The sequence below is a fragment of the Triturus cristatus genome, chromosome 5_2 (assembly GCF_964204655.1).
Source record: "Triturus cristatus chromosome 5_2, aTriCri1.1, whole genome shotgun sequence".
NCBI classification, from domain to species: Eukaryota; Metazoa; Chordata; class Amphibia; order Caudata; family Salamandridae; genus Triturus; species Triturus cristatus.
The window spans coordinates 715,380,855-715,404,828 of NC_140588.1; the positions used below are offsets into that span (position 1 = coordinate 715,380,855).

The window sequence follows — 23,974 nt, forward strand, 5'->3', positions numbered from 1 at the left end:
GCACTCACCTACAAAGTCACACAATCCAAGAATAATGGAGTCTAAAGTACAAGAGCCTCCATATAAATCACCTAGAGCTACTAGCAGTGTTTCTAGCACTCAAATCCTTTCAAACTCACCTAATAGGCAAAACTGTCCTAGTCCACGCAGATAACATGACAGCTATGTACTATATACAAAAACAGGGGATGGCACACTCTACAACTGTCACGCCTACCACAAGCCATTTGGAAATGGTCCAAACATCACAAAATGTGTCTCCTAGCAGAACCTTTTCCCGGAGTAAACCATCAAATTGCAGACCTTCCCAGCAGACAGAGACAGTAAATCCACGAGTGAGAACTTCATCCCCAGGTTCCTTTTCCCTGCTTTCAGCAAAGGGGATTTCCTCACATAGACCTGTTCGCCACAGCTCAAAATGCCCATGCTTCGCCTCCAGGTTCCCACACCCGCTCTCCAAAGGCAATGCCCTATGAATGAACTGGTCAAGGATATTTGCCTCCGCTTTTCCACCTCTCCCACTCATTCCGCTGGTAGTTCGGAAGCTCAGACAATCATCCCTCAAATTCGTTCTCATAGATCCCACATGGGCACGTCAATCTTGGTTCACCACCCTGCTAGAGCTCTCAGTAGTTCCACACCAAAAGCTGCATCTCAACTCCAGTCTACTCTCTCAGAGCCATGGAGGAATCGGGCATCCAAATCCCAAAAACTCAACATAGCGATTTGGCTCCTGAAGTCACAGAGTTTGGTTATTTACAATTAGCACCAGACTGTATGAATATGAATGAATGAATGAATGGAAACTTGTAATCGCGCTACTTAGCCCGAAGGCATCAAGGCGCCTAAACAAAACAGTTCGAAAAAGAGGCAGATCGTATCTAAGCGTAGGCCTTGGCAAAAAGCCAGGTCTTAAGGGCCTTCCTAAAAGCCAGAGCCGATGGAAGAGATCTTATCTCCAAAGGCAGGGAATTCCACTGCCTGGGAGCAAGAGTTGAGAAAGCTCTACCTCCCCACCTAGCCTTACGTATCCTGGGCACTGAAAGCAGAAGTTTATTTGACGACCGGAGAGTTCTGGGGGGAATGTAGGGGACCAGCAAATCCTTCATACCCCCAGACCGATTTGTTGCCAAGGCTCTATAAATCAAAGTCAGGGACTTAAAGGATATCCTGGACTCAATAGGGAGCCAATGCAAGGTCCTTCTTGCCTGATGAATCTTGGCCCGTTTAGGCAGGTCCAGGACCAGTCTAGCGGCAGCATTCTGCACCATCTGTAGACGGGTCACCAGGCCCTTATTGATGCCCAAATAGAGAGCATTGCAATAATCAAGTCTGGACCCAATCAATGCCAGGACAGTTTGTTTCCTGGCCTGGAAAGACAGATAGTGCCTGATCCTCCGTAAGATGTTTATCAGTCCCCAGCAGGTGGAGATGGTCCTGCTTACCTGTTGATCCATCCTCAAAAGGGGATCGATCAAAACGCCCAGATTTTTGGCCAGAGTCGACGGTGTAGGGCACACCCCCATAGAGGGCGGCCACCAATCAGCTGACCAGAAATCCTCCTTTCCCCCCGAACACCAGAAACTCTGTCTTATCCCCATTGAATTTCAATGAATTACCCACCATCCATTGAGCGACTGCCGTCAAACAGTTTTTAAAATTGGAGGCAGCCAGGATAGTGGGTTGGGTAAAGGACAGCAGAATCTGTGTGTCGTCAGCATAAGAGATAACCTCCATCCCAAAAGATCTAATAAGCCTGGCCAGTGGGGTAACATAGATGTTAAAAAGGGTCGGACTTAGAGCCGACCCCTGAGGGACCCCACAAAGCACAGGAAGGGATGGAGACAGAAAATCCCCCAGCTTTACCCTCTGTTCCCTCTGATTAAGAAAGGATGTCAGCAGACTAAGTGCTGTACCCTTGACCCCGATCTCCCTCAGCCTTGATGTTAATACTGAGGGAGACAGGGTATCAAAAGCAGCCGAGAGGTCCAAGAGGATGAGGAGAGTAGTCAGTCCCTTATCAACCCTTGTGCGAATGGTGTCGAGCACGATAGTAAGGGCAGACTCGGTACTGTGTTCTCTCCTGAAGCCGTGCTGCGAGTGGTCAAGCTTATCATGGGTTTCCAGGAAATCAACAAGATGCTTATTTAGATGGATTTCCAGCATCTTGGCAGGAGCTGGAAGCAACGAGATAGGGCGGAAGTTCTTAAGCACACCCGGGTCAAGAGAGGGTTTTTTTAAAAGAGGTTTGACTACCGCTTTCTTCCACTGAAGGGGGAAGGTCCCTTCCTTAATTGCCCCATTCATCACGCCCAATAAGGGTGGAAGAAGACAGTCTTTACACTGTTTGAGGAGTTTAAGGGGGCAGGGGTCTAATGGGGAACCCGACCTAACCTTGGTCAGGAGGCCTTCAAGATCCAGTAGGGAAAGAGAGGGAAAACTAGACAAACTTCCAGAGGGCACCTCCTCAGATAAAGATGGCAGAACACAGTCTAAGTGGATAGATAGAGTCACCCTTTGTAGCTCCAGTGCTGAATAAATATCCACAATCTTGGTGTTGAAAAATTGTGCAATATCATTGCACAGCTGTTGTGAGCTCACCACCGGGTCTGGCATCTTAAGTGAGGTAAGCGTGTCCACGATTTTAAAAAGATCTTTAGATGAGGAAAGTGAGGCAGTAAGAGAGGTAAAATATTCTTGTTTGGTTTTTATTACCTCCTTCTTATATAGCCTCAACATAGTTTTATGTCTGTCCCTTTCACACACATACCCACTGGACCGCCAACGACGCTCCTGGCGCCGTAGTCCCTGCCTAAGTAGTCTGAGTGGTTCCGAGAACCAAGGGGCGGATGGAGTTCTTCTGGCCGAATAGCACAAGTTGGCCGGTGCAAGTTCGTCCAGGGCTATAGTAACCCCGTTCTCCAACCTTTCCACCGCCGATGTTACCTCCTCCCCCGGGGCGATCAAAAGCCCTGCAAGCTTGGGAGCGAGTAGATTATTGGATAACTTTTTTAAGTTACGTCTTCGTTCAAACTTGGAAGGCATATTACCCCTATTGCTGGACAGAGAGGTTGTAAGGACCAGAGGAATTGCATAATGGTCTGACCATGAAAGGGGGATAGGCAGTTCAGTGACCAACCGCATGTCGTTGGAGAAAACCCCATCCAGCGTGTGGCCAGCCAAATGTGTGGGGCCTCTGACTAGCTGTGTCAAACCGCACCCCGAGAAAGTATCCAGAAGAGACTGGGTTTCGGGCAAATCCTCCTTCTCTAGATGAAAATTTACATCCCCCAGAACGGTGAGATGGTCACAGCCGAAGTGTGGTTCTAGGACCTCCAGCATTTGACTACAGAAGTCTACTTTGCTCCCTGGGGGTCTGTAGATCAGGAGGCCCTTAAACGGCACTCCATAATCCCCATTAATAGAAAATTGGAGAGCCTGAAAGGACTCCTGATGATCATCTAGGGGAATGATGTGACAAGTCAGATGGTCCCTGTGCAAGATACCAATCCCTCCCCCCATCCGGCCCGTTCTGTCCATTCTGACTAAAATATTGCCATCTGGAACCGCCTCCACGAGATCAGGACCTGAGGAATCCTTTGCCCAGGTCTCAGTTATGAAAACCCAGTCCGGGGCTCTGGACAATACGAAATCCTTAAAAGCTAGGTTATTTTTAACCAAGGACCTCGCATTCAAAAGGAAACCCGTGTGAGTCCTAGCCCTAGAGTCGAATTTTGGCCTCTGGGCCTCAGCTGATGGAGATACTCGCAGAACAGGGGGACCGAAACAGGGACAGGTTGGGGATATCAAAAATCCCTCAGGGGCATACCTATGGTGGCAAGGGAGTGTGGACGGTTTTAAAAATGCAAGATCTTGCCTCGTATATACTGACCTCAATTTCACCCGCACGCAGTCATCTACTCCTCCGCCATCCAGCCCGTCCTCAGCGCGGACGGGCGCAGACGGGCTGGACTCTGGCGTGACTCCGGCGGGATTACGGCGAACACGCTGCGCGATCACGCTGCGCGTCAGCATGGCGGGAATATATAGGGCTGTGCTCAGGAACCACCTGCAAACAGGAGCGCTGGGACGCCTAGAAAACTAGCAGCCTTCCCTATCCAAGATGGCGCCTGTTAAAAAGAGCACAATTCCGGGCGCCTAACGCGCTGGGGATAACCCGCTAAGCAGCGGTGAGGGAACCAATTTATAGTGCAAGGAAGAGGGTGAATAAAAACAGGGAAAAGCGGCGCAAATTAGCAATTAAAGAAAATAGAAAACAGGAAATGTTAAAAATGTAGTCTGACACTACCCTTACACACAAGCAGCCTTAGGATGCTTGACCAACCTAGAGGGCCCCTTATAAAGGCTCCCTATGTAATTGCCTGTGCTCAGGAACCACCTGCAAACAGGAGCGCTGGGACGCCTAGAAAACTAGCAGCCTTCCCTATCCAAGATGGCGCCTGTTAAAAAGAGCACAATTCCGGGTGCCTAACGCGCTGGGGATAACCCGCTAAGCAGCGGTGAGGGAACCAATTTATAGTGCAAGGAAGAGGGTGAATAAAAACAGGGAAAAGCGGCGCAAATTAGCAATTAAAGAAAATAGAAAACAGGAAATGTTAAAAATGTAGTCTGACACTACCCTTACACACGAGCAGCCTTAGGATCCTAAAGGAGGCTAGAAAACCTACTACTAGGGCATGTTATGCAGCAAAGTGGAAACAATTTGTTAAATACTGTAACAATAACAATATCAATCCCCTTGATGCTTCAGTGCAAAACATCATCTGCTACCTCTTACACTTACAGCAATCTGGGTTAGCCTACATAGCCATTCAATTGCATTTAGCAGCAGTAGCTGCATACTTACAAAACAGGTAACACTTCTCTTTATTTAGAGTACCAGTGATTAAAGCCTTTATGGAAGGACTAAAAATAGTAATACCACCAAGAGCTCCACCTGCAGCAGTATGGAATTTACTAGGTTAATGGGTCCACCCTTTGAACCAATGCGCAAGTGTCAACTACAATTTCTCTCATGGAAGGTTGCTTTTCTTATTGCAATCACCTCCTTAAGGAAGGTTTTGTGAACCCCAGTCACTAACTATACAAGAGCCTTTCTTTCAACTTCACAAACACTAAGTGGTTCTTCGAACCAATCCCAAATTTCTTCCTAAAGTGGTTTCTGCTTTTCACATCAGTCAATCAGTTGAGTTACCCGTGTTCTTTCCTCAACCTGATTCTGTTTTAGAACGAGCTCTACACACTTGATATTAGAAGAGTTCTACTATATTATGTGGAAAGAACAAAAGATTTTCGTTAAAAAAAACAGCTCTTTGTTGCTTTTTCTTTGCCACCACATAAAGGCAATCCCATTTCTACATCAAGCATTGCAAGTTGGATCGTAAAATCTGTATCCAAACATGTTATGTGAAAGCGAAAAGAACCATTGACAATACCCCCTAGAGCTCATTCCACCCGCAAAATAGGGGCTACTATGGCCTTCTTAGGGAATATTCCCCTAGCTGACGTTTGTAAGGCAGCAACATGGTCTACACCGCACACATTCACGAAACACTATTGTGTAGATGTGTTAGTAAAGCAACAAGGTAATGTAGGCCAGGCAGTACTTAAAACACTTTTTCAAACAACTGCAACAGCTACAGGTTAGCCACCTCTTTGGGAGTTTACTGCTGTATAGTCTATGCAAAGCGTGTGATCTACAGCTCACGTGCTTCACACGGATAATGTTACTTACCCAGTAAGCATCTGTTCTTGGCTTGTAGAGCTGTAGCATGGGTTGGTGAGGCCATTTGGGCGAGGTGGAGATCAGAGGCGTTTAGTCTCCATCGAAGGCTTGACCACCGAGGAATTTTACTGGTGACACGCTACCTGGTGGATTAGCCTGAATGCCAGAGCAGACATGCTAAGCCATCAATGAATTAGACACAAAATGACAGTTACATCCAAAGATAGTAAAGGGGCTTTTCTGCAAATGTGGAAAAATCTGGCTCGATCATTTTGCCATAAATGAGAATATGGAGTTTCAGCACATATGCGCTTTGGAATTTCTTCGGCGTCCCTCACTAGCTTCGATTGAAACTCTGGACTCATGCATGCCTTTATATTGATGCCGCCCCTTCCCAGAGTTCTGAGGATCAGAACCGACCGGGTCAAAGTCATCCTAGTGGCTCCGGATTGGGCATGGAGATTATGGTATCCCAAACTCTTAGGCATGAGCATCTGTTCTGCGATCAGGCTGCCACTTCTGGTGAATCCCCTGTCACAGCAGCAGTGCAGAGTCCTGCACCCGGCCTGTGGAACTTGCAACTCTAGGCTAGGAGATTGAGTGGCTAACGCTGAGTGCTTTCTACCTTCCTGAAGTGGTTTATATCACCTTGGCAGCCAGGCATCCCAAATCTGTATATACCTGCTGGTGGGATAAGTTTGTGGCCTGGTGCATTTCTAAACCGTTCGACCCACTCCAGGCCAAGCTGTTTGATATTTTGTAGTTTGTGTTGTCCCTACCACAGCAAGGCCTTGCTTTGGGCTCTTTCAGCCTTTTTCCTTTTGCTGGCAGCCATCATTATTTAAATCTCCTGTTTTGCGGTTCCTCGGAGGGTTACAACATATGTTGGTCCCCACATTCCTTATATATATATAGCTTTTGAGCCCCTCCACAGTTGTGCTCTCAGACTCCTTACCCCCATGAGAGGTGTTTTTGTTGCCAAAGCATCAGCACAACGGGTCAGTAAACTAAAGGCCCTTTCTATTCACCTGCCCACCCATACCATTTTCTACCCAGACAAGCTGGTTCTCCAGACTCGAGCTTCCTTACAGACTGAAGTGGTAGCTCCATTTCTTGTTGGTCTGAACATCTCAGGAGGAAAGACTTCACCAGTTGGATACAAAAAAAGTCCTCAACTTCTACATCCATAGTATCTAAGACCACCGGGTGGGCAATCAGCTCATTAGCAGGTTGACTGGAATGAAAAAAGGCAAGGCTGGGCAGAAAAGGGCCATCACGGGCTGGATCGTACTCTGCTTCAAGGTCTGCCACACACTGGCCAGAAAGCAGCTCCCTGGGAGCTTGCAGCCTCATTCTACTAGAGCAAGGCTGTTACTTCTGTTTTGGCCCATGGGGGGGCCTGTTCAAGACATTTGTCAAGCCCCTATGTGGGCGTCACGTCATACATTCGCGAGGCACTATTGTCTGGACAGCCAGGTTGACCGAGAAAGGCAACCCTAAGGACTTGTTGGTTTGAGCCAGTTCACGGACCCACCACCTAGGAGGTAGTGCTTGAGTATTTATTCTAAAGGCGGGGAATCTGTGGTTACACTTCTCTATCAGAAGAATACATTACTTACCTCTGGAAACTATTTCTGATAGTCTGTCTAACCACAGATTCCTCACTGTCTCTCCCACCTCCCCTTTCCATGAACTCGTCTTTTCCCATAAAAAGATCCCAAATTAAGAATCTTCACACTGGTCACAACCAATCTGTTTGACTCCATGTCTGCGGGCGTGGAAGTATCAAGAAAGCAACTTATGTCAGCTTGCATGGGTGGTACCTACATAGGTCTGCGCATGTCACATCCAATGTGGAAAGACAGTGCAGAGCCGTGGGTGACTTCTGCTGGTACACAGGGGTACAGCTTAACATTTTTCAGATCCAGTCTGATGCCTGGGGAAGTTAGATGGAGTCTACTAGAATGTAGCCAAAAGGCTGACAAGCAAGAGGCTCTGTGTGCTGGGGAAAGCAGGCTGTTACCCTAATTATTTGTGCTTGCCCCCCTTCACTGAAAAAGTGGCAGGGGATGTCAGAGAAAGCTGCTATTTTGTAGAAAGGGCACAGGCAGGACATTTTAGCTGCTTTTAAGGTTAGACTCACTACAGTCAAATGCTGCCTCTCATTAGAATGCCTCTCTGCTTTAGATACAGAGTTGTGGTGGCACACAGTCGCTAGTGAGATGCTTGCTCAGGACATCCATTGGACAGAGAATTCTGGCTGTGACTTCCTCCAAGATGAGGCTAAGCCAACTCTATAACATAGATCTAGTAGTAGGATCTGTTTGAAAATATGTTGAGGAATAAACCCAGTAAAGCATGGCTTACTGTGTATATATATATATTATTACAGTTTCGGCACTACACTTTTTGATATGTCCAGTGGTAAGGGCATATTGGATACTGGTGGCAGGCTCTCCAAGGAGTTCAGCGGAGAATATTAAACATTGCATATTGGGTCTGCATCCTAGTTGTGTGATGTGTGTATGTGTCCCACATTAAGGCCAACCTTTATATTCCATTTGAAGTCTATTTACTGTGTCATTTTATGAGAAGCTCAAAAGGCATGTTAAATAGCGGACAACAAGAAGGCCCTTCCCAACAGGTCTAAGATCCACCGCCTACCCCAAAATGGTAGTTTTGTTTAACTGTTCCCATTGGCTGACTGATGTAAAAAGATCACAAAACCATAACTTGTAACCCTTGCCTCTTAAAATTCCACGAAATTTGTTTTACATCCCATTTGTTTAAAATGCCGTCATGCATCGGAACATATTCTGTAAATGGCGCATAGCAAGGTGAGAACATTTGTGACTTGAATACAGTCAGGTAAGGTTCTCAGTATGTTGGTAGTATTTAAAGAGGCTGGGCAAACACCATAAATAACTTTCCCCTACTGACCGGTTTCAATCTCAGAAGGCAGGGAAGAGAATTCTGTGATTAAAGTGTTTTTCGCATCATTTCTGAGAATTTTGAGGAGGAGGTTTGGCTCTTGCCCTGCTACACCATCCTGGCCTGACTTAACAGGCCTGAACAAGACGGTCACACCACATTGTCAATGTCATGCGTCCTATGCCCCTTTTTAGTGTAGAGATTGCGCAGGAAGACATCTCTATTCTGTAGTGCCTCTGTGAAACTGGACACCTATGTTTGTCCCTTGGTCCAACATCCTCGGAGCTCTCAAGTTTCCCTTTTCTGTGCAGCTGTAGCTGAACAAGTCCAATCTTGTTTCTTTGCGTCCTGGTGTATGTAGTCCTGAAAATGTAATGGGTTGAACAGGGCTACAAGTAACGCAAAGAGTAAATTTTGACTGAAAAGCTTTTCAAGGACTTGGGGAACTTTACAGCTCACTCTTTACTCAGTTGTATTGCTAACTACCAGCTTCCCACTTGTATAACCCTTCTTCACTCGATTGGGCATGTATCTTGCGGAGTCTCAGTCTGTACTGCTACATGGCAATTCATTTTATCAAAAATGGCAGGTAACTCCTGTTATCACAATACCGTGCTGGCTTGCATAACCATAGTACAATTTTAACAGTTTTTTAGGGTTTTTAATGTATGTTATTGTCTGATGAGCAAAACAAACTGTAACTACCCTTAAGAAAGTTCTTCTGGAACTTGACCTGAAGGTATCGGGTATCAGAGCGCTTTACTTAGCACCAGTTACGTTACACGAGGACACATTCATTTTTGTTAGGCACGGGGAGATTAAGTGATTTGCCCAGAATCACAGGATGTTCAGCGTCTTTGCCGAGACTCGAACCCAGTTCCCCAGATTCGTGGTCGACCGCCCTAGCCATTAGGCCAACTCCTCTCCTCATATTTAATTTGTGACTGATAACTCCTTAAAATGATACAAACCTTCTGCTCTCTTCATTTCTTTGCTGCCAATGATGAAGGTTCATGCTTTAAAAATGAAATGTAAAAAGTAGTCTACAATTTAGAGAACATCCGACGGCCCCAAGTAGCCTACCACAAAATACTTTGGTCACGATTCACAGGGACACTGCAGCACACTCGAGATTTAATGCGTGTTAGCTAATGCAGTCAGTTTATAGTCATTATTTTCACACAGCAAAGATCCCTGCAAATTGTGAATCTGAAGTATATGTTTCTACATTAACTACATGTAATTGGTGCACTTTTCTATTAATTTAGGGCCACATGTATCAAATAAGCATTTTGCGATTACCAAGTAGCTATTTTTACTGAATCGCTATTTGTAAATAGGAAAATGCTATGTAAGTAAGGAGTCGCCACAGAGTTTGCGATTCCTTAATATGACCTAATAGCAATTCGGTAAATGGCGAATCGCTGTTAGGTAGTATTACTCCATTCGTTCCTATGGGCCTGATAGGGCCATAGTTGCGAATGGTTTTGCAATAGATAATTTGTGATTGCCTGATTGGTAACCACAAATTAAGTAATGGAAAGCCACGAGTGCCCGAGGGCGTAAGGCCCCCCTGAAGCACCACCAAAAAAATAAATATGTATATGTAAAGTGCCCAAATGGCCTTGGGGCTTGTGTGCACTACATGGCACTTTAATAAATGCAGTTTTGTGCATTTTTCAAAGTTGCACATGGTTACCATCAACTTGAAGTTGATGGTAATTGCAAATTCCTAAATGCAGAGTTTGCATTTGGAAAACTTTCATACATGTGGCCCTTACTGTCTGTTGAATGCCATCCCTGGTAAACAATTTTTTCCATGATCTTTCTCTCCTGTTAGATAATATAGAGCAGTGGTCTCCAAACTCAAGCTAAGCTCGAAATAGACTCTGAGATATTTATAAACAAAAGTAGAATGCTAGTAAGTACTATACCATTGTGCAATAGATTCATACTGAGGTTAAGTACAAATAATGAATATGACAGATATGGACAGAGATGGCAAAGGCAACAGCAGATAATACAGACTGCTCTTTGTGAGCTTCCCTCAAAAAGAATATCATATGTTGCAGTAGGTCAAGTGTCCCTCCCTGAGCAGATGCACTGTACCATGGGACTGAGATGTGCAAGCTTCCCTCACAAGTACTGCATGGGTAGTAGCAGAGCAAGCTTCCCTTACAAGGAAACTGTTACAGTAGAGGCAAATGCAGTGAAAGCTTCCCACACAGTTAACAGCTACAGCTGTGTCAAAGATAGTACAAGCTTTCCTTGGACCTAACAGGTAGAGCTGGAGCAATTGAGGGTAGGCTTTCTTTTAACCAGTAGAGATGAGCAAATGCAGTGGGTGCGTTCATTTCAAATAACAGCTACAACTCAAATGCAGTGTGAGCTTCCCTCATAAATATCATCTACATCTCTTGCTCAAATTAACCCAGCACTTGTTGAGTATTGTTTAAGTGTATGTGTTGAAAATAGAGTCCTCTCTCAAAGGTTACTCCAGTCTTTAAAGTTTCATATTCCCAATTTTAGTCTCTGGTCCCTTATGCAAATGTTCAGTTAGACCCAGCTATCACTTTTGACCTCTCATTGTCTCAAAGTGGATTGGGAAATCTTTCACCTGAAACATGGAGGTTTCCCTGGTAAGGATTGGTAATGTTCCTAGTCTGCATCATCACTTGACTGATTCCTCTGTTTCTTTCCTAATATTTGCTCCTTCTTCCCTTCCTCTTCCCAGGTATCCATTGGTTACTGTCTTCCCTGTTCTCCTCTGTACCAACACCCTCCTGTTCATGTTGGTCCCTGCGCCTTTAATCTCCACTCTCAACAAAAGCCAGGACCCCGTCCCCTCACTAATGAGACATGGAATGTTTAGCATTTTCTTTTAGTGTGCCTGTTATTCTCTCTTCCTTGTTGGATCTATACCTCCCTGCAGGCCCTTCCATTTCTACTCCCTGCATGCTGTTCTCGGACTGCACGACCCGTTAATTTCTCCTCTTTACTTAGCCAAAATGCCTCTTTCGGTTTGGAGCCACCTACCCGATTACAGGAGTTCAACCTTATCTCTAGGTCGGTCATATTGGGGCGTTCCATGTTCATTGAGTATATACCCTTACACACCTCCTTACAGGATATGACCTGTGTGTTTTTTAAATCTCTATTCCCTGGGCAACAGTTCAGGGCAAACTACTTCAAACCAAAGATCTGTTAATGTGCAGTTGTACTCCATTGTATATATTTACCTCTGAACAGATATCGGTATCAAAATATACTTATAATGTCAGATCTGACCTTTTTTGTATACTAAAAAAACAATGTTGTTCTCTTGCTTTAAAATTGACAGGAAATTGCCTGTTACACAGCAGTCAAACTGAAATATACTGGTAGCCCTTAGCTCTATGTTCCATAGATATTTTGAAATAAGTTGTATTGTATTGGCTTCATAGCAAATTAGTATTTTATTGTAATAAAAATGTTAGGACATTTCTGTATGTAAAACCTTTCTCATAAGGACTGCTGTTACATAGTCCCTTGGTAAAACGTTAAGCATTCTTTTATCCTGGAGTGTTTCAACAGATTAGATAGTATGAGTCTTTACAGAGAAAACCCTGCAAATAAATATCCTCTTTCTTACCATGGTATTTGCACAGAAGGGTTTGAGTAAAGTTTCTGAATATTGACTTTTATTTTCAGAATGAAGAGGTCAAATGTATAGAAAGTGATCTGGAAAACCAGAAACAAAAATATTCCAAACTCCAGAACTTCACAAGAAAATTGGTGCATGCGATAAGGTCAAACGACGAAGAAAGGCTGCAGGTGAGATACCAAGTATACCCACAACAGCGATTAAAACACTTTGAGTTTTTCTCACTTCTTTGTTTCTATTTTGATTCAAAAATAGGTTTACCTGGCATGTTTTTATTTACATTTTATTTTAAGAACAATGTAGTCAGCTCACTGAAAAATGAGTACTGCCACAAAGGGGTAGATTTAGGGGTAGATTTAGTATTGCTATATTTCACAAAGTGACCAGTGTGTACCATCAGATTGTTTGTGACGTTCTTCGCATGTTCCTAGCATGCTAGGTGCACTCTGATCCACCCTGAATTACTTGTGTTATTTCAAACATGTAAATGCAACGTTATGTTTTTTGTTCTGCCTCCACATGAAGAATGTTTTCCATGTGGAACCACTTAAGCACAAACCTCCATGAAATACTGGGGGTGGTGGGGGGCATTCCTTGCCCTTACATCTACCCATATTGCATCACCTGTGCCCCACTTGTGAAAATGTATGTGCGCACCTATGCTGGGAAGTTCACTGAAACTGTTGCTGACTTAAACCATCATGTACAGCTGGCTTGAAGATTGTGCCAAGCTACATTGTATCACTTTTACCCAGCCAGCTGCTATCTAGTTTGTTGCAAAAAGAAGCAGCACACGTGTTTTTTACACAACTTCTAGCACTATTTCTTCGGCATTGTATCTTTCATAGGTTAACATACTGTTTCAGTACTCCCCCACGTCAGGCTGTGACATCCCTATAAAAAAAGGTCGATACAGTGTCTGTGCACAAAAGTCACACAAAATCTGCACTTCTTACATTCCGTTGAGCTTACTTTTACCCACTTACCCATGCATCTTCATCAGTGGTTCCCAAACTTTTCCGACCTGTGGCTCCATTTACTTTTTTTGGAGGGAAGGGGGGATGTAAGCCCGGCCTCAGGAGTACTTGCATTTTTTTCCCTGAAAATCATTGGGATGAAGCTGATGAAGGTATTATAGTCATATACGCAGGGTGTTTTGTATTACTAAGGCACCTCTAATCAAATATTCCTAGTTACACTTCTTTGCCCATGCCTTTTTTAGAGTACCCTCTCACCCACTTACAGTGCTAGTTAGCACTCCTATGCATGTAGGCCCCATTGCCAAAGTTTCTGCGCTTGAAGAATATTTGCATGCACTTCCATTTCTACCCATGTCATACGTGCCAACACACCTGTCTCAGCAGGGTGACTCACGATTTTTTAAACCACATACAGCTTTATTTTTGCTGTCTCCTCCCTACAATTGCCTCCAAATCAATGCATCCAGATAAATTCCTCTGATTTTTAAAAAAAATTTAAGGTCCCTCTTTTCGGCTTCCAAATGTTGACATTATGCCATATATGGTGTTTTACTTCCCTGTGGCTCAAAGATAGAGAGCAGGCCTGTCTAGAAATGTGTGTGTGTACTGAAAGAAATGTGTACTGGTAGTACCTATGGTTCAAGTACAAGTGTTAATACTTAATAATACTTAATGTGTTTAATAGACTGGACAACAGTACTTTCCTGATAACTTGCATTGGTGTAAAATGCATTTGGAAAAGAACGTAACTATTAACGAGTCTAACAAAATAAATCAGGTATCTTCTGCATACTTTGGGAGTGTTGGAACATGGGGATCCAGTGAAATATGGAGGTCATCTCCCTTGACATGCCATCAATTAAGCACTATGTTTACAGAGTTAGGCATGTCACTTACAAATCATCTACATCATGCATTTAAGATTAATTAGCTGAACTGAAGCCAACAGACCTTTCAACATAAAATTCATTAACGTTCTGGGTGCACGCTTCCCTGGCTAGGTTTGATGCCTCCCCAGGGAGCCACGGCGCACAGTTTGGGAACCACTGTTCAACATTGATCCCTACCAAGGTGTTCTTTTCGACTAGATTCTTCCTAAACATTTGAGTGCATGAGTTTTCGTAGAGCTTTATCCAGAATTAAATCAACCAAAATATAATCTCAGCCATTAGTCTATAATGCTGGGGATGTTCTCTGGACTATCCTCCAATGAGAATAGTAATTTTGTTCTTTCAATTGATCCCAAGCGACAAAAACGGTTCTGTTTAATGAAGTTTAAGGCATGTGATGGTTTATGCAGTGGAACGTTTCTTAAGATGATTCATATTTTCAGTGCTTAGACTGTATTGCCTTGATTAGTTTGTGCCAGGATGTGTGATGTCCTGCCACTTGGTTCTTAAATATTATGCCACCTTACAATATCACAAGTCCCATCACAAACATTTAGCACCACAGCCTCAATATCATCAATGACCATTCTGTTACTGAAAGTATCCTGGTTAGTGCAAGCAAAGTAAGTCCAGTGGAGGCAATATCATGAGATACAAGGCCTCCTCCTCTTGCTGGTAGTGCGCATGGTCATTGGCTCCATTGTTAGATTGTTTGCTTCCTGCCATCTGACTCTGACATGTGCTCCCGTACCTCGGTTTCAACCCCGTCGTGGTATTCTCTTTGGTTAACGTGGGTTCCTTCCCTACCTCTGTCTTGTTTTTGTTCGAGGTTCTCTTTACCCTATGTTTCAGGTTGTCGATTCATGCTTCGACCGGGTGGCTCTGTCGACCTCGGGGTCATGTGAGCCTTCATCCTTTTTTTTTTTTTTTTTTTTTTTTAAGTTTTCAAAACCTTTATTTGAGAGAGTACATCTACAATACAGCCTCACGCCTACAACCTCTCGGGCCGGCCACTGTCCATCACAATCCTTGCTATAATCTGTATGAAACACAGCCATATATCCGACAGCCCGGAGGCCCGGTGGCGAGGAGTAATCCCTCTTCTACCGCCGCAATTCAGATCTGCGCACCCTGAGCTTATGTTCATTACGGTGCACTGACCGAGCAACTCGCATGTCCATTCTGTACAGCATCATTCCATCGAATCCAGGTCATACCACCGCCCCCCACCCACATCAGTCCCTAGTCGCGCCCCCGCCCGCCCCCTGAGTTCCGTCCGGCTCAGTAGTGCTCTCTGCCCCTAAATATGCTCTGAGCGGGTCCCAAATATCCTTGGCTCTACTACGCATTGGTTGTGTTTCCGCATAGATTAGGTTCTGTTCCTGACAGTGTAATAAGTCAGCAATCCACTCCTTAAACTTCGGGGCCCGGCCCCTCCCCCACCGACAAGCGACTCTCCGTTTCGCCATCAACAGGGCGATGTCTCCAAACTTCCGATGCGCCTTGGGTATCTTCATGGTGTAGCCCAGCAGCATCGTAAGCGGATCACATTCAACCGCGTCTCCAATCATAGTCGTCAGCGCCCTGTGGACATGTGTCCAGTATTCCGCCACCACCGGACAGAGCCAGGCCAGATGTAAGAAGTCCGCCCCCTCCATGTGACAACGCTCACACCTGTCATCCTCTGCCAAGCGAAACCGCAGCTTCCTCGCAGGCGTATAATACATGCGCTGCAGGAATTTATAATGGATCAGCCGTAGCCTGCAGCTAGCCGCTATCTGCGAGGTCATCCCGCAGCAGTACGCCCATTGGTCCTCCGTTACGTCCCTTCCTAGATCCGCACTCCACAGCCGGAGCGCTTTGCCGCCCCCATCGCCACTATGCTCTCGAATACTGCGGTAGAGGCGGGAGACCAGATGTTTGCCATCCGCAGATGTGAGCACTAGTTGTAGAGGCCCTACCACCTCAGGCTCCTCTCGGAAGTGTGGAAGAATGACCCTCAGCCCCTGCCGCAGACGAAGATAATAAAAGATCTCCAGCGGGGTATGCTGGGCCTCCTGGAACCACTGCTCCCGCGTTTTAAACCGCCCGTCCAGGAAGAGATCCCCCCATGTCTTAACCCCCAATCCAGCGCACATCTCCTGGAACCCCTTCTCCCGCAACAGGGAGAGCTCCGGGTGATAAGCTAGGGGCAGTCCAGGCGCATATAAGAGGGGGAGCGCGACTTTGCGGAGAATCCGCTGCCATGCGTCCATCGTGCTTGTAACCGTCGCCGCCGGAGTGTCGAGCGCTCCGACCGGGCCGTAAATAATGCCCTTCAGTGGCAGCGGCCGAACTGTCCAGTCCTCCACAGCCAGCTGCGGCATAAAGGGCGTGGGCGCAAACCAGTGGTACGCAAATTGGGCCTGAGCACTAATGTAGTATGCCATAAAATCAGGGACATCAAACCCCCCTGTCTCATAAGGCTGGGTAATAACAGACCATGCTAATCTTGGCTGCTTTCCAGCCCAGAACAACCGTATCAGTTCCGTGCGGAGTGTACGGAAGAAAAATGCACCCGGGTAGTAAGGGATATTCTGAAAGAAATATAAGAACCGGGGCAGCACTACCATTTTAATGAGTGAGGCCCTCCCAGCCATGGTGAAGGGCAGGGAAATCCATCTTGTCACATCCTCCGTCAACTTTGCTACCGCCGTGCCATAATTTAACCGCACAGTCTCTTCCCGAGTCTGAGAGATCTGTATCCCCAAGTACCGCAGATCGGTATCACACCAATCGAGTGGGTACTCCAGCGGGAAGCGACGTACTGCAGGGGTCAGAGGAAAGAACTGCGATTTCTGCCAATTAATTTGCACCCCGGATATCCGGCCGAATACCAAGAATTCCCGGAGCAATGGGTGAAGTTGCGTCTCCGGATCCACCACATACAGCGTCAAATCGTCAGCATATAATGACACGTCTATCTGACGTTGGACGCATTTGAAAGCGCTCGGCTTGTGCAATTGTCGAATCCGGCAGGCCAGTGGTTCGATCGCAATAGCGAATAACAACGGGGACAATGGGCACCCCTGGCGCGTACCTCTGGTCAAGGAGATCGGGCGCGACATTTCACCATTAATTAAGACCCTCGCTCTCGGGTCCGTATACAGCAAGCGCACCCAAGCAACAAAGATTTTCGGAAACCCCATTCTAAATAGGATAGCAAATAGATAATTCCACTCTACGGAGTGAAATGCTTTGGTAGCGTCGAGGAACACGGCCGCCACCGGCAACTCCGGCGCAATGGTATGCATTAGGGAGAAAAGAGTGCGCAAGTTATTGGCCGTGGAGCGCCCCGGGATAAACCCGGATTGGTCTGGGAGGGCTATTATGGGCATTAGGAGCGATAATCTATTAGCGAGCACCTTCGCCAGGATTTTAGCGTCGCAATTTAACAGCGATAGTGGCCTATACGCACCGCAGTCGGTAGGGTCCTTGCCCGGTTTCAACAACGAGGTGATCAACACCTCTCTCATGGACCCAGGCAACTTTCCTACTTCCAAAGATTCCTCGTAGACCTCCTTAAGAACGGGGGCCATAATATCCACGTAGCTTTTATAGAATTCCGCCGGCAGCCCATCCAGGCCCGACGCCTTTCCGTTGCTAAGAGACATAATGGCTTCCCGAATTTCGTCTAATGCGAACGGTGCCCCTAGGAACTGTCTGTGGTCATCACTCAACCAGCACAGGGCGACATCGTCGAGAAACCCCCCGAAGTCCACCTCGCCTACACTGCACGCGGTATATAGATCCTTGTAGTGTGCAGTGAATTGCTCCAGGATTCCATGGGTATCTCGACTAGTACCCCCCTCCGACGTGCTCAGCTCCAGTATGTGGGTGTTGTAGCGCGGCGGCCGAGTGATTTCCGCCAGCGCGCGCCCAGGCCGCTCCCCTTCGCAATACCTGCGAGCCTGCCAATATTTGCCACAGAACCGGGCCTCCCTTTCCGCCTCTTTTTCGTACTGCGTAAGACGTTCCCTAAATTCTGCATGGAGGGGGCCCATCTGTCCCTGACTCAACCTAGTCTCCAACCCTTTAAGTTCCCCTTCCAGTTTCGCGAGCGTTTGTCGTAAGTTTTTCAAGACTCCAAAGCTTTTCGCCATGTAGTAGCCTCTAACCGTCACTTTGAATGCCTCCCAGATGCTTTCTACGCTATCTACCGAGTCTTTATTGCGGGGAAAGAACTCTGCAATTTCCTCCCCCAGCTCTGCTTGAAATAGCGGGTCCAGAAGGGCCGTGGGTTGCAGCCGCCATCTTGCGGGCGCTACACCATATCCCGGAAGTGCTATCTGGGCCAGCACCGGGCAATGATCTGAGTATGTCCTTGGTAGATGCACAACCTTCCCCAGATCCACCGCTATGCCCCGAGACACGAAACAATAATCCAGTCTAGCCCAGGAGTTGGCAAAAGCTGTGAAATGCGTACCCTCCCGTAACCCACCGTGTACGAAGCGCCAGCTGTCTATGAAGTGGCCTTCCTCCAAGATACCCGCCAGCGCCTCCCTCGCTTTCTTATTGTAGTGAACACCACTATCCGATCTGTCCAATCCAGGGGGCAGAGCCACATTAAAATCACCTCCCCATAAAATATGCATAGAGCCTACGTGGAGCATCTGTCCCCATAGGTGCGTGAAAAACCCTGGCGAGTCAACATTGGGGCCGTAGCAGTTCACGATCGTGATGGTGTCAGTGCCCAGCCTACCCCAAAGCAGCGCATATCTACCCTCCGCGTCCACACGCTCACCAAGCCTCACAAACGGCACAGTCCTCTTGATCCAGATCGCTACCCCCCTAGCATACCCTGAGTAGGACGAGAAACTGCGTACCCCCGCCCATCTACCAGCCAGCGCATAGTGCGCTCGGGGGGCAAGATGTGTCTCCTGCAACAGCGCTATCTGTATATGGTGCTGGTCTAGGTACGCCAACACCTTCCTGCATTTTCTAGCGTCGTTTAGGCCCCGTACATTCCACGATAGCACCGTAATCCGTTCTCTCCTGGGTGTCTCAGTCATCATTCGGCCCACTCTCGTTTTCCCGGCAGCATCCCATCTCCCAGTCCCTCACCTTCACATACAGTCCTGCGGTCAACCGATCACACCTCCGCAGCAGCGGCAGGAGCCCCAAGAGAGGCAGCAGCACAGTCAACTTCAATCCCTCCATCCCAAGTACTCTCCACAAACAACATACCCCCGTCCCCCCCCAACACTCCCTCCTCCAACCTGAAACTCCGAACTCCCCGCTCCCCAACGACCCCCCCCCCTCACCCCCCACCCACTGAAGCAAACCCCAATCTGCCAGCCATGTTCCCTCCCCGTCCCTCCCCCAACCACCCCCCGAACAGGGGCGATAACTATCCCCAGAGCTCCCCATAAGTTCTCGGGTATTTCCCTTCGGGGAGTTCGCCTAGGTGACTTCACTACTTCCCCCTCATTCTCCCCGGTCGTCCACCAATGTGGCAGCCGAGCACGAGGTCCGAGAGGGGGTGTCCGGCGTTAGAAACCTTGGCAACCCCAGCATGCTATCCCCACCTCCCCGCAATCCACAACGTAAGGCGTAATCACGTCCAGTATTATCCCCAAATATCTCGTGCTAGAGCAAACACTTACAGCCCTTCCATGGTCCTCCCAATGTCCTCCCGCCCCGCAGCCCCGGGGAGGGCCGCCGAGCACCAGTCCAAAGCTGTGCTTTCTCCAATTGCGCCAGCAGTTCAATTCTTCAACCCCGGGGGATAGTGGTGAATGTTCATCCACACTACTTACAGTTCGCCGTCCGGCCCCTCTCCGGGCCGCAGTGCCTGTTCATCGTCCACCTCCGCCCCCGAGTTGCGGGAGCGTTTGTAGTGCTTGAGGAAGTCCTCCACCTGCTGCGGATTCGTGAAGAACCGCTGACGGCCTTGGTACGTGACCCTTAGTTTCGCTGGGTAGAGCAGTGCGTAGTCCAGTTGCAGTGTCCGCAGCTTAGCTTTCACCGCCATAAATTTTCTGCGCTCCTCCTGGACCATCGGCGTGAAATCTGGAAACAATGTGAATGCATTGCCCTCATACGATAGAGACCGGGTGCTCCTCGCCGCTCGCAGGGCTGCGTCCCGATCTCGGTAATTTAGTAACCGGGCAATGATGGGCCTGGGAGTCGCCCCCGGTTTCGGTCTGGGGGCCAGGGAGCGGTGCGCTCGCTCCACAATAAAGTGAGGCGAGAACACGTCAGAGCCAATCGCTGTGCGGAGCATTCGTTCCACATATTCCTCCATTTTGCCTACGTTGGTCGTCTCCGGTATCCCTAGGATGCGAACGTTGTTGCGCCGGCTTCTCGCCTCCAAATCCTCGTTCTTGGACGCTATGATACGCAGTAAGTTATCCATCCTGGTAAGCTGTGAGGTGTGCTGCGAGACCGTGTCTTCCGCGTCTGATATCCGTTGTTCCGCACCCTTTATCCTCTCTTCATGCGCATCCAGCTTATGCACCACAGCGTCCATTCTCGAAGAGATCCTGTCCACTTTGTCTGCGATCGTCGCGAATCCCTGGCGCATCTCGCGCAGCATCTCCTGCATGTCCGACGAGGCAGCCGAGGAATCCACTGCAGCTCCACTCACTCCAGCCGGGGCCTGCACCACCTCCGATGATTTGGTCCCTTTCTTACCGGTATCGAAAGACAGCTTGGGCTGTCGCGCGTCCGGCTTGCCCATCGCGATCCGCCGGCAGGTCAGGCCGCTCCTTCGGCCCTTTCGCAGGCCCCTCCGCAGCAGGTCTGGGCTCACGTTGTTTTGAGGACTCGTGAGAGGGGTAGGGATGACCCCTCGTCTTGCTCTCGCCGACAAAAGCACCAATGCCTGGGCCGGACCGGCCGACGTCTTCTGCTGGTGCGGTTGTCGCCGCTCCCAAGGGGGGGGATATGGGCCGCCTCTGCTGCTGCTCCCCCCGGCACCACTATTCCGCTGGTGTGCAGTGTCAGTCGGGGGGACACGCCGTGCAGGCCCCCTGTCTCAGCGAGCAGCGCCTTCTCGCCGAGTGTCCAGCCCGATCAGATACGGCGGTCAGTTCCGCCCTGCGAGCCCCTTCCGGACATAATGCTCAATCTCCCGGTCAGCCTCCGCAGGTCCGCCTAAGGGGTGAGTCGCAGTGGGGCCCCTCACAACCTGCCCGGCCCTGTCGCCAGCGTCCGCGGCTCCCCCGCAGCTCCGGTGGGGCGGGAGTGGGGGGGGACAGGGCCTCCGATCTGCGATCCCGGGGGGGGGGGGGCTCGCTCCGGCCTCTCCCGCTGCGTCGGCAATCAAAATCCGCTTCGCGCCACTTTTCAGCCGGCAGCGGCCCACGGCAGTCAGTGCAGCCTCGGCCTCGCGTAGCGGACGTCTCCCAGCGGGCCGGTACCCGTCTTCCTGCCGCAGCAGGCGCCGGATCTTCCAAGGCGCCTATCTTCCTCGCGGTAGTAGCTAGCGGGACCGGACTTGGACAGTCCACGCCAGACCTCTCAAGGATGCAATTGGTGGGGTCGCAGCCTTCTGGGTCGCCAATTAAGGAGATCTGTAAGGATAAGTGTCGCCGGACTGCGGGAGCCTTACACGAAGGCGACCATTCGCTGGTGCGCCACCTAGCGTCCCTTGTGAGCCTTCATCCTTTAGGAGCCTTCTTCCGTCTCCCGACTGCGTCCCCCCCCACCCCACTATGTCCTCACAGTGATGGTATGGACACCGTTTCGTTACTGTCCTCACTGGCATGCAAAGTATTGGCGGCTATGGCTGCTTATCTCTAGAATAGGCAACATCTCTCTCTCTTCAGTATTCCGGTCATTTACGCTTTTATGGAGGGACTCAAATGAGTCATTACCCCCAGGTGCCTCTGGCCCCGGTGTGGAATCTTGACATTGTCCTCACCAGACTTATGGATCACCCAGTTGTGCTCCTCCAGGTATATCTCTTCCAATTACTCTCTTGGGAAGGTAGCTTCCCTAGTAGCCATCACCTCACTAAAGCGTGTTAGTGAGCTTCAGGCCTTAACCTTGGAAGAACCTTTGTGGTCCTTCGCACCAACCCTAAATTTCTTCCTTAGGTGATCTCTTCTTTTCACCTCAACCAGTCTATAGAACGCCCAGTTTTTTCTCCACAACCTGACTCATTTGCAGAAAGGGCTCGTCAAAACCTCGATGTAAAACAAGCCTTAGTTTACTATGTGAACAGAACGGAGCCCTTTCGAAAAACTGAACTGTTTGTTGCTTTTTATCAACTACATAAAAGGAAGGTCTTATCAAAGGCCAAGCCAGGTGGATTGTTAGATGCATCCAAACCTGTTGCACAAAAGCTAAGAGTTTTGCCTGTTCCTCCTACGGCCCACTTTACCAAAAAGAAAGAAGACTCTATGGCATTCCTGGGGAACATCCCAATAGCAGACGTTTGTAAAGCAGCTACTTGGTCTAATCCACACATTTTTACTAAACACTACCGTGTAGATGTATTAGCCCACCAACAAGAGAATGTTGGTCAGTCTGTACTTCATACCCTTTTTCTGTTTTCTTCAGCATCCACTGGCAAGCCACCATTTGCCGGAGGACTGCTTTACAGTTTATGCACAGCCTTTGTATCTACAGCCACACATGCCTTGAACGTAAAATGTTACTTGCCCCGTAAGCATCTGTTTGTGGCATGTAATACTGTAGATTTACATGTGCCCAACCTCCTCCCCATGCTCCTCTGGCTGTTACATTTACCATTACCCTCTTAATTCTCTTGTATGGTCCTATTTTTTTTCTCTCTTTCTCTATCCTGTGTCGTTTTGCTCCAACTTCATCCTCATCCGTCTTGTGGAAAAACAATCAAACAATCGGGCCAATGACCATGTGCATTGCAAACAGCAGGTGGGGTCACAGTATCTTGTGACTCGAAAAGAGATGTTTGAACAAAAACAACTTGCACTCAACCAGGCCCAACACTAGATGGTAGGAGTATGCACAGCATGGGAATCTGCAACTCTTCATGCCAACGAACAGATGCTTACAGGCTAAGTAACATTTTACTTCTCCAGTGTTAGTATCTTTTATATATCCACATGTGGCTCACCCTTCTCCTCCCCAGAAAAGGCTCACCCGAATCGCTCTATTAGTATTGTAATACTTTCAACTGTTGTGTGAGATATCCTCTGGAATGTTTGAGGCTAGGGACCCTTTCACCTAATTGACTGCAGTTCCAGTCTTTTACCAGTGAGAGAAATGTGCTACTCAAATAGCACTATTTTAAGACTTTTCTGGCAGGTATTGCTTCATACTTCTATTGTAAAGTTACTGTAGGACTCTCACGATGGGAAATGGTTCAAGCATGTGAATCTATGAAAGATACCAATTGCTGGAGAACTGAAGGGCTGGGATATCGCAATATCTTTTTCATGTTGCATGATTTCAGCCTAAAACGGTTTAATATGTGGACAGTCACATCAAATGTGCTTAAACTCTCCTAAAAGGCCACTTCTTTGCATCAAGGGTTACTTTTGCCTTGATAGAATTTGTTACGGTTTGCTAGGCAAAGATATTAATCAGATACTGTCTTATAGTGAGCTTCCCTTTTTCTGGGATGTTATGTTAAAATGTGCAATTTTAAAACAGTTGTGGTATGCAGTGTGTAGACAGTTATAATATATCAAAAGAGCAACATTTTAACATCTTAAATACATGTACGTCAAAAATAGGAACTATACAAATGAAATTACGCAAATAAAAGAAAGCATTCATATACTACAAAAGAAACACACTTTGTGGGCACCTT

At 47.7% G+C, this 23,974-nt stretch overlaps 1 protein-coding gene across 7 annotated transcripts in view; it reads left to right on the plus strand.

Annotated features, from left to right (window-relative positions):
- Positions 1-23,974, plus strand: part of HDX (highly divergent homeobox) — a 355,483-nt gene that overhangs the window by 292,231 nt on the left and 39,278 nt on the right. For all 7 annotated transcript variants that reach the window (XM_085607817.1, XM_085607821.1, XM_085607815.1 and 4 more), the window contains one exon: positions 12,368-12,490. In XM_085607817.1, coding sequence (XP_085463943.1) covers positions 12,368-12,490 — 123 coding nt within the window. The remainder of the gene's footprint in view (positions 1-12,367; positions 12,491-23,974) is intronic.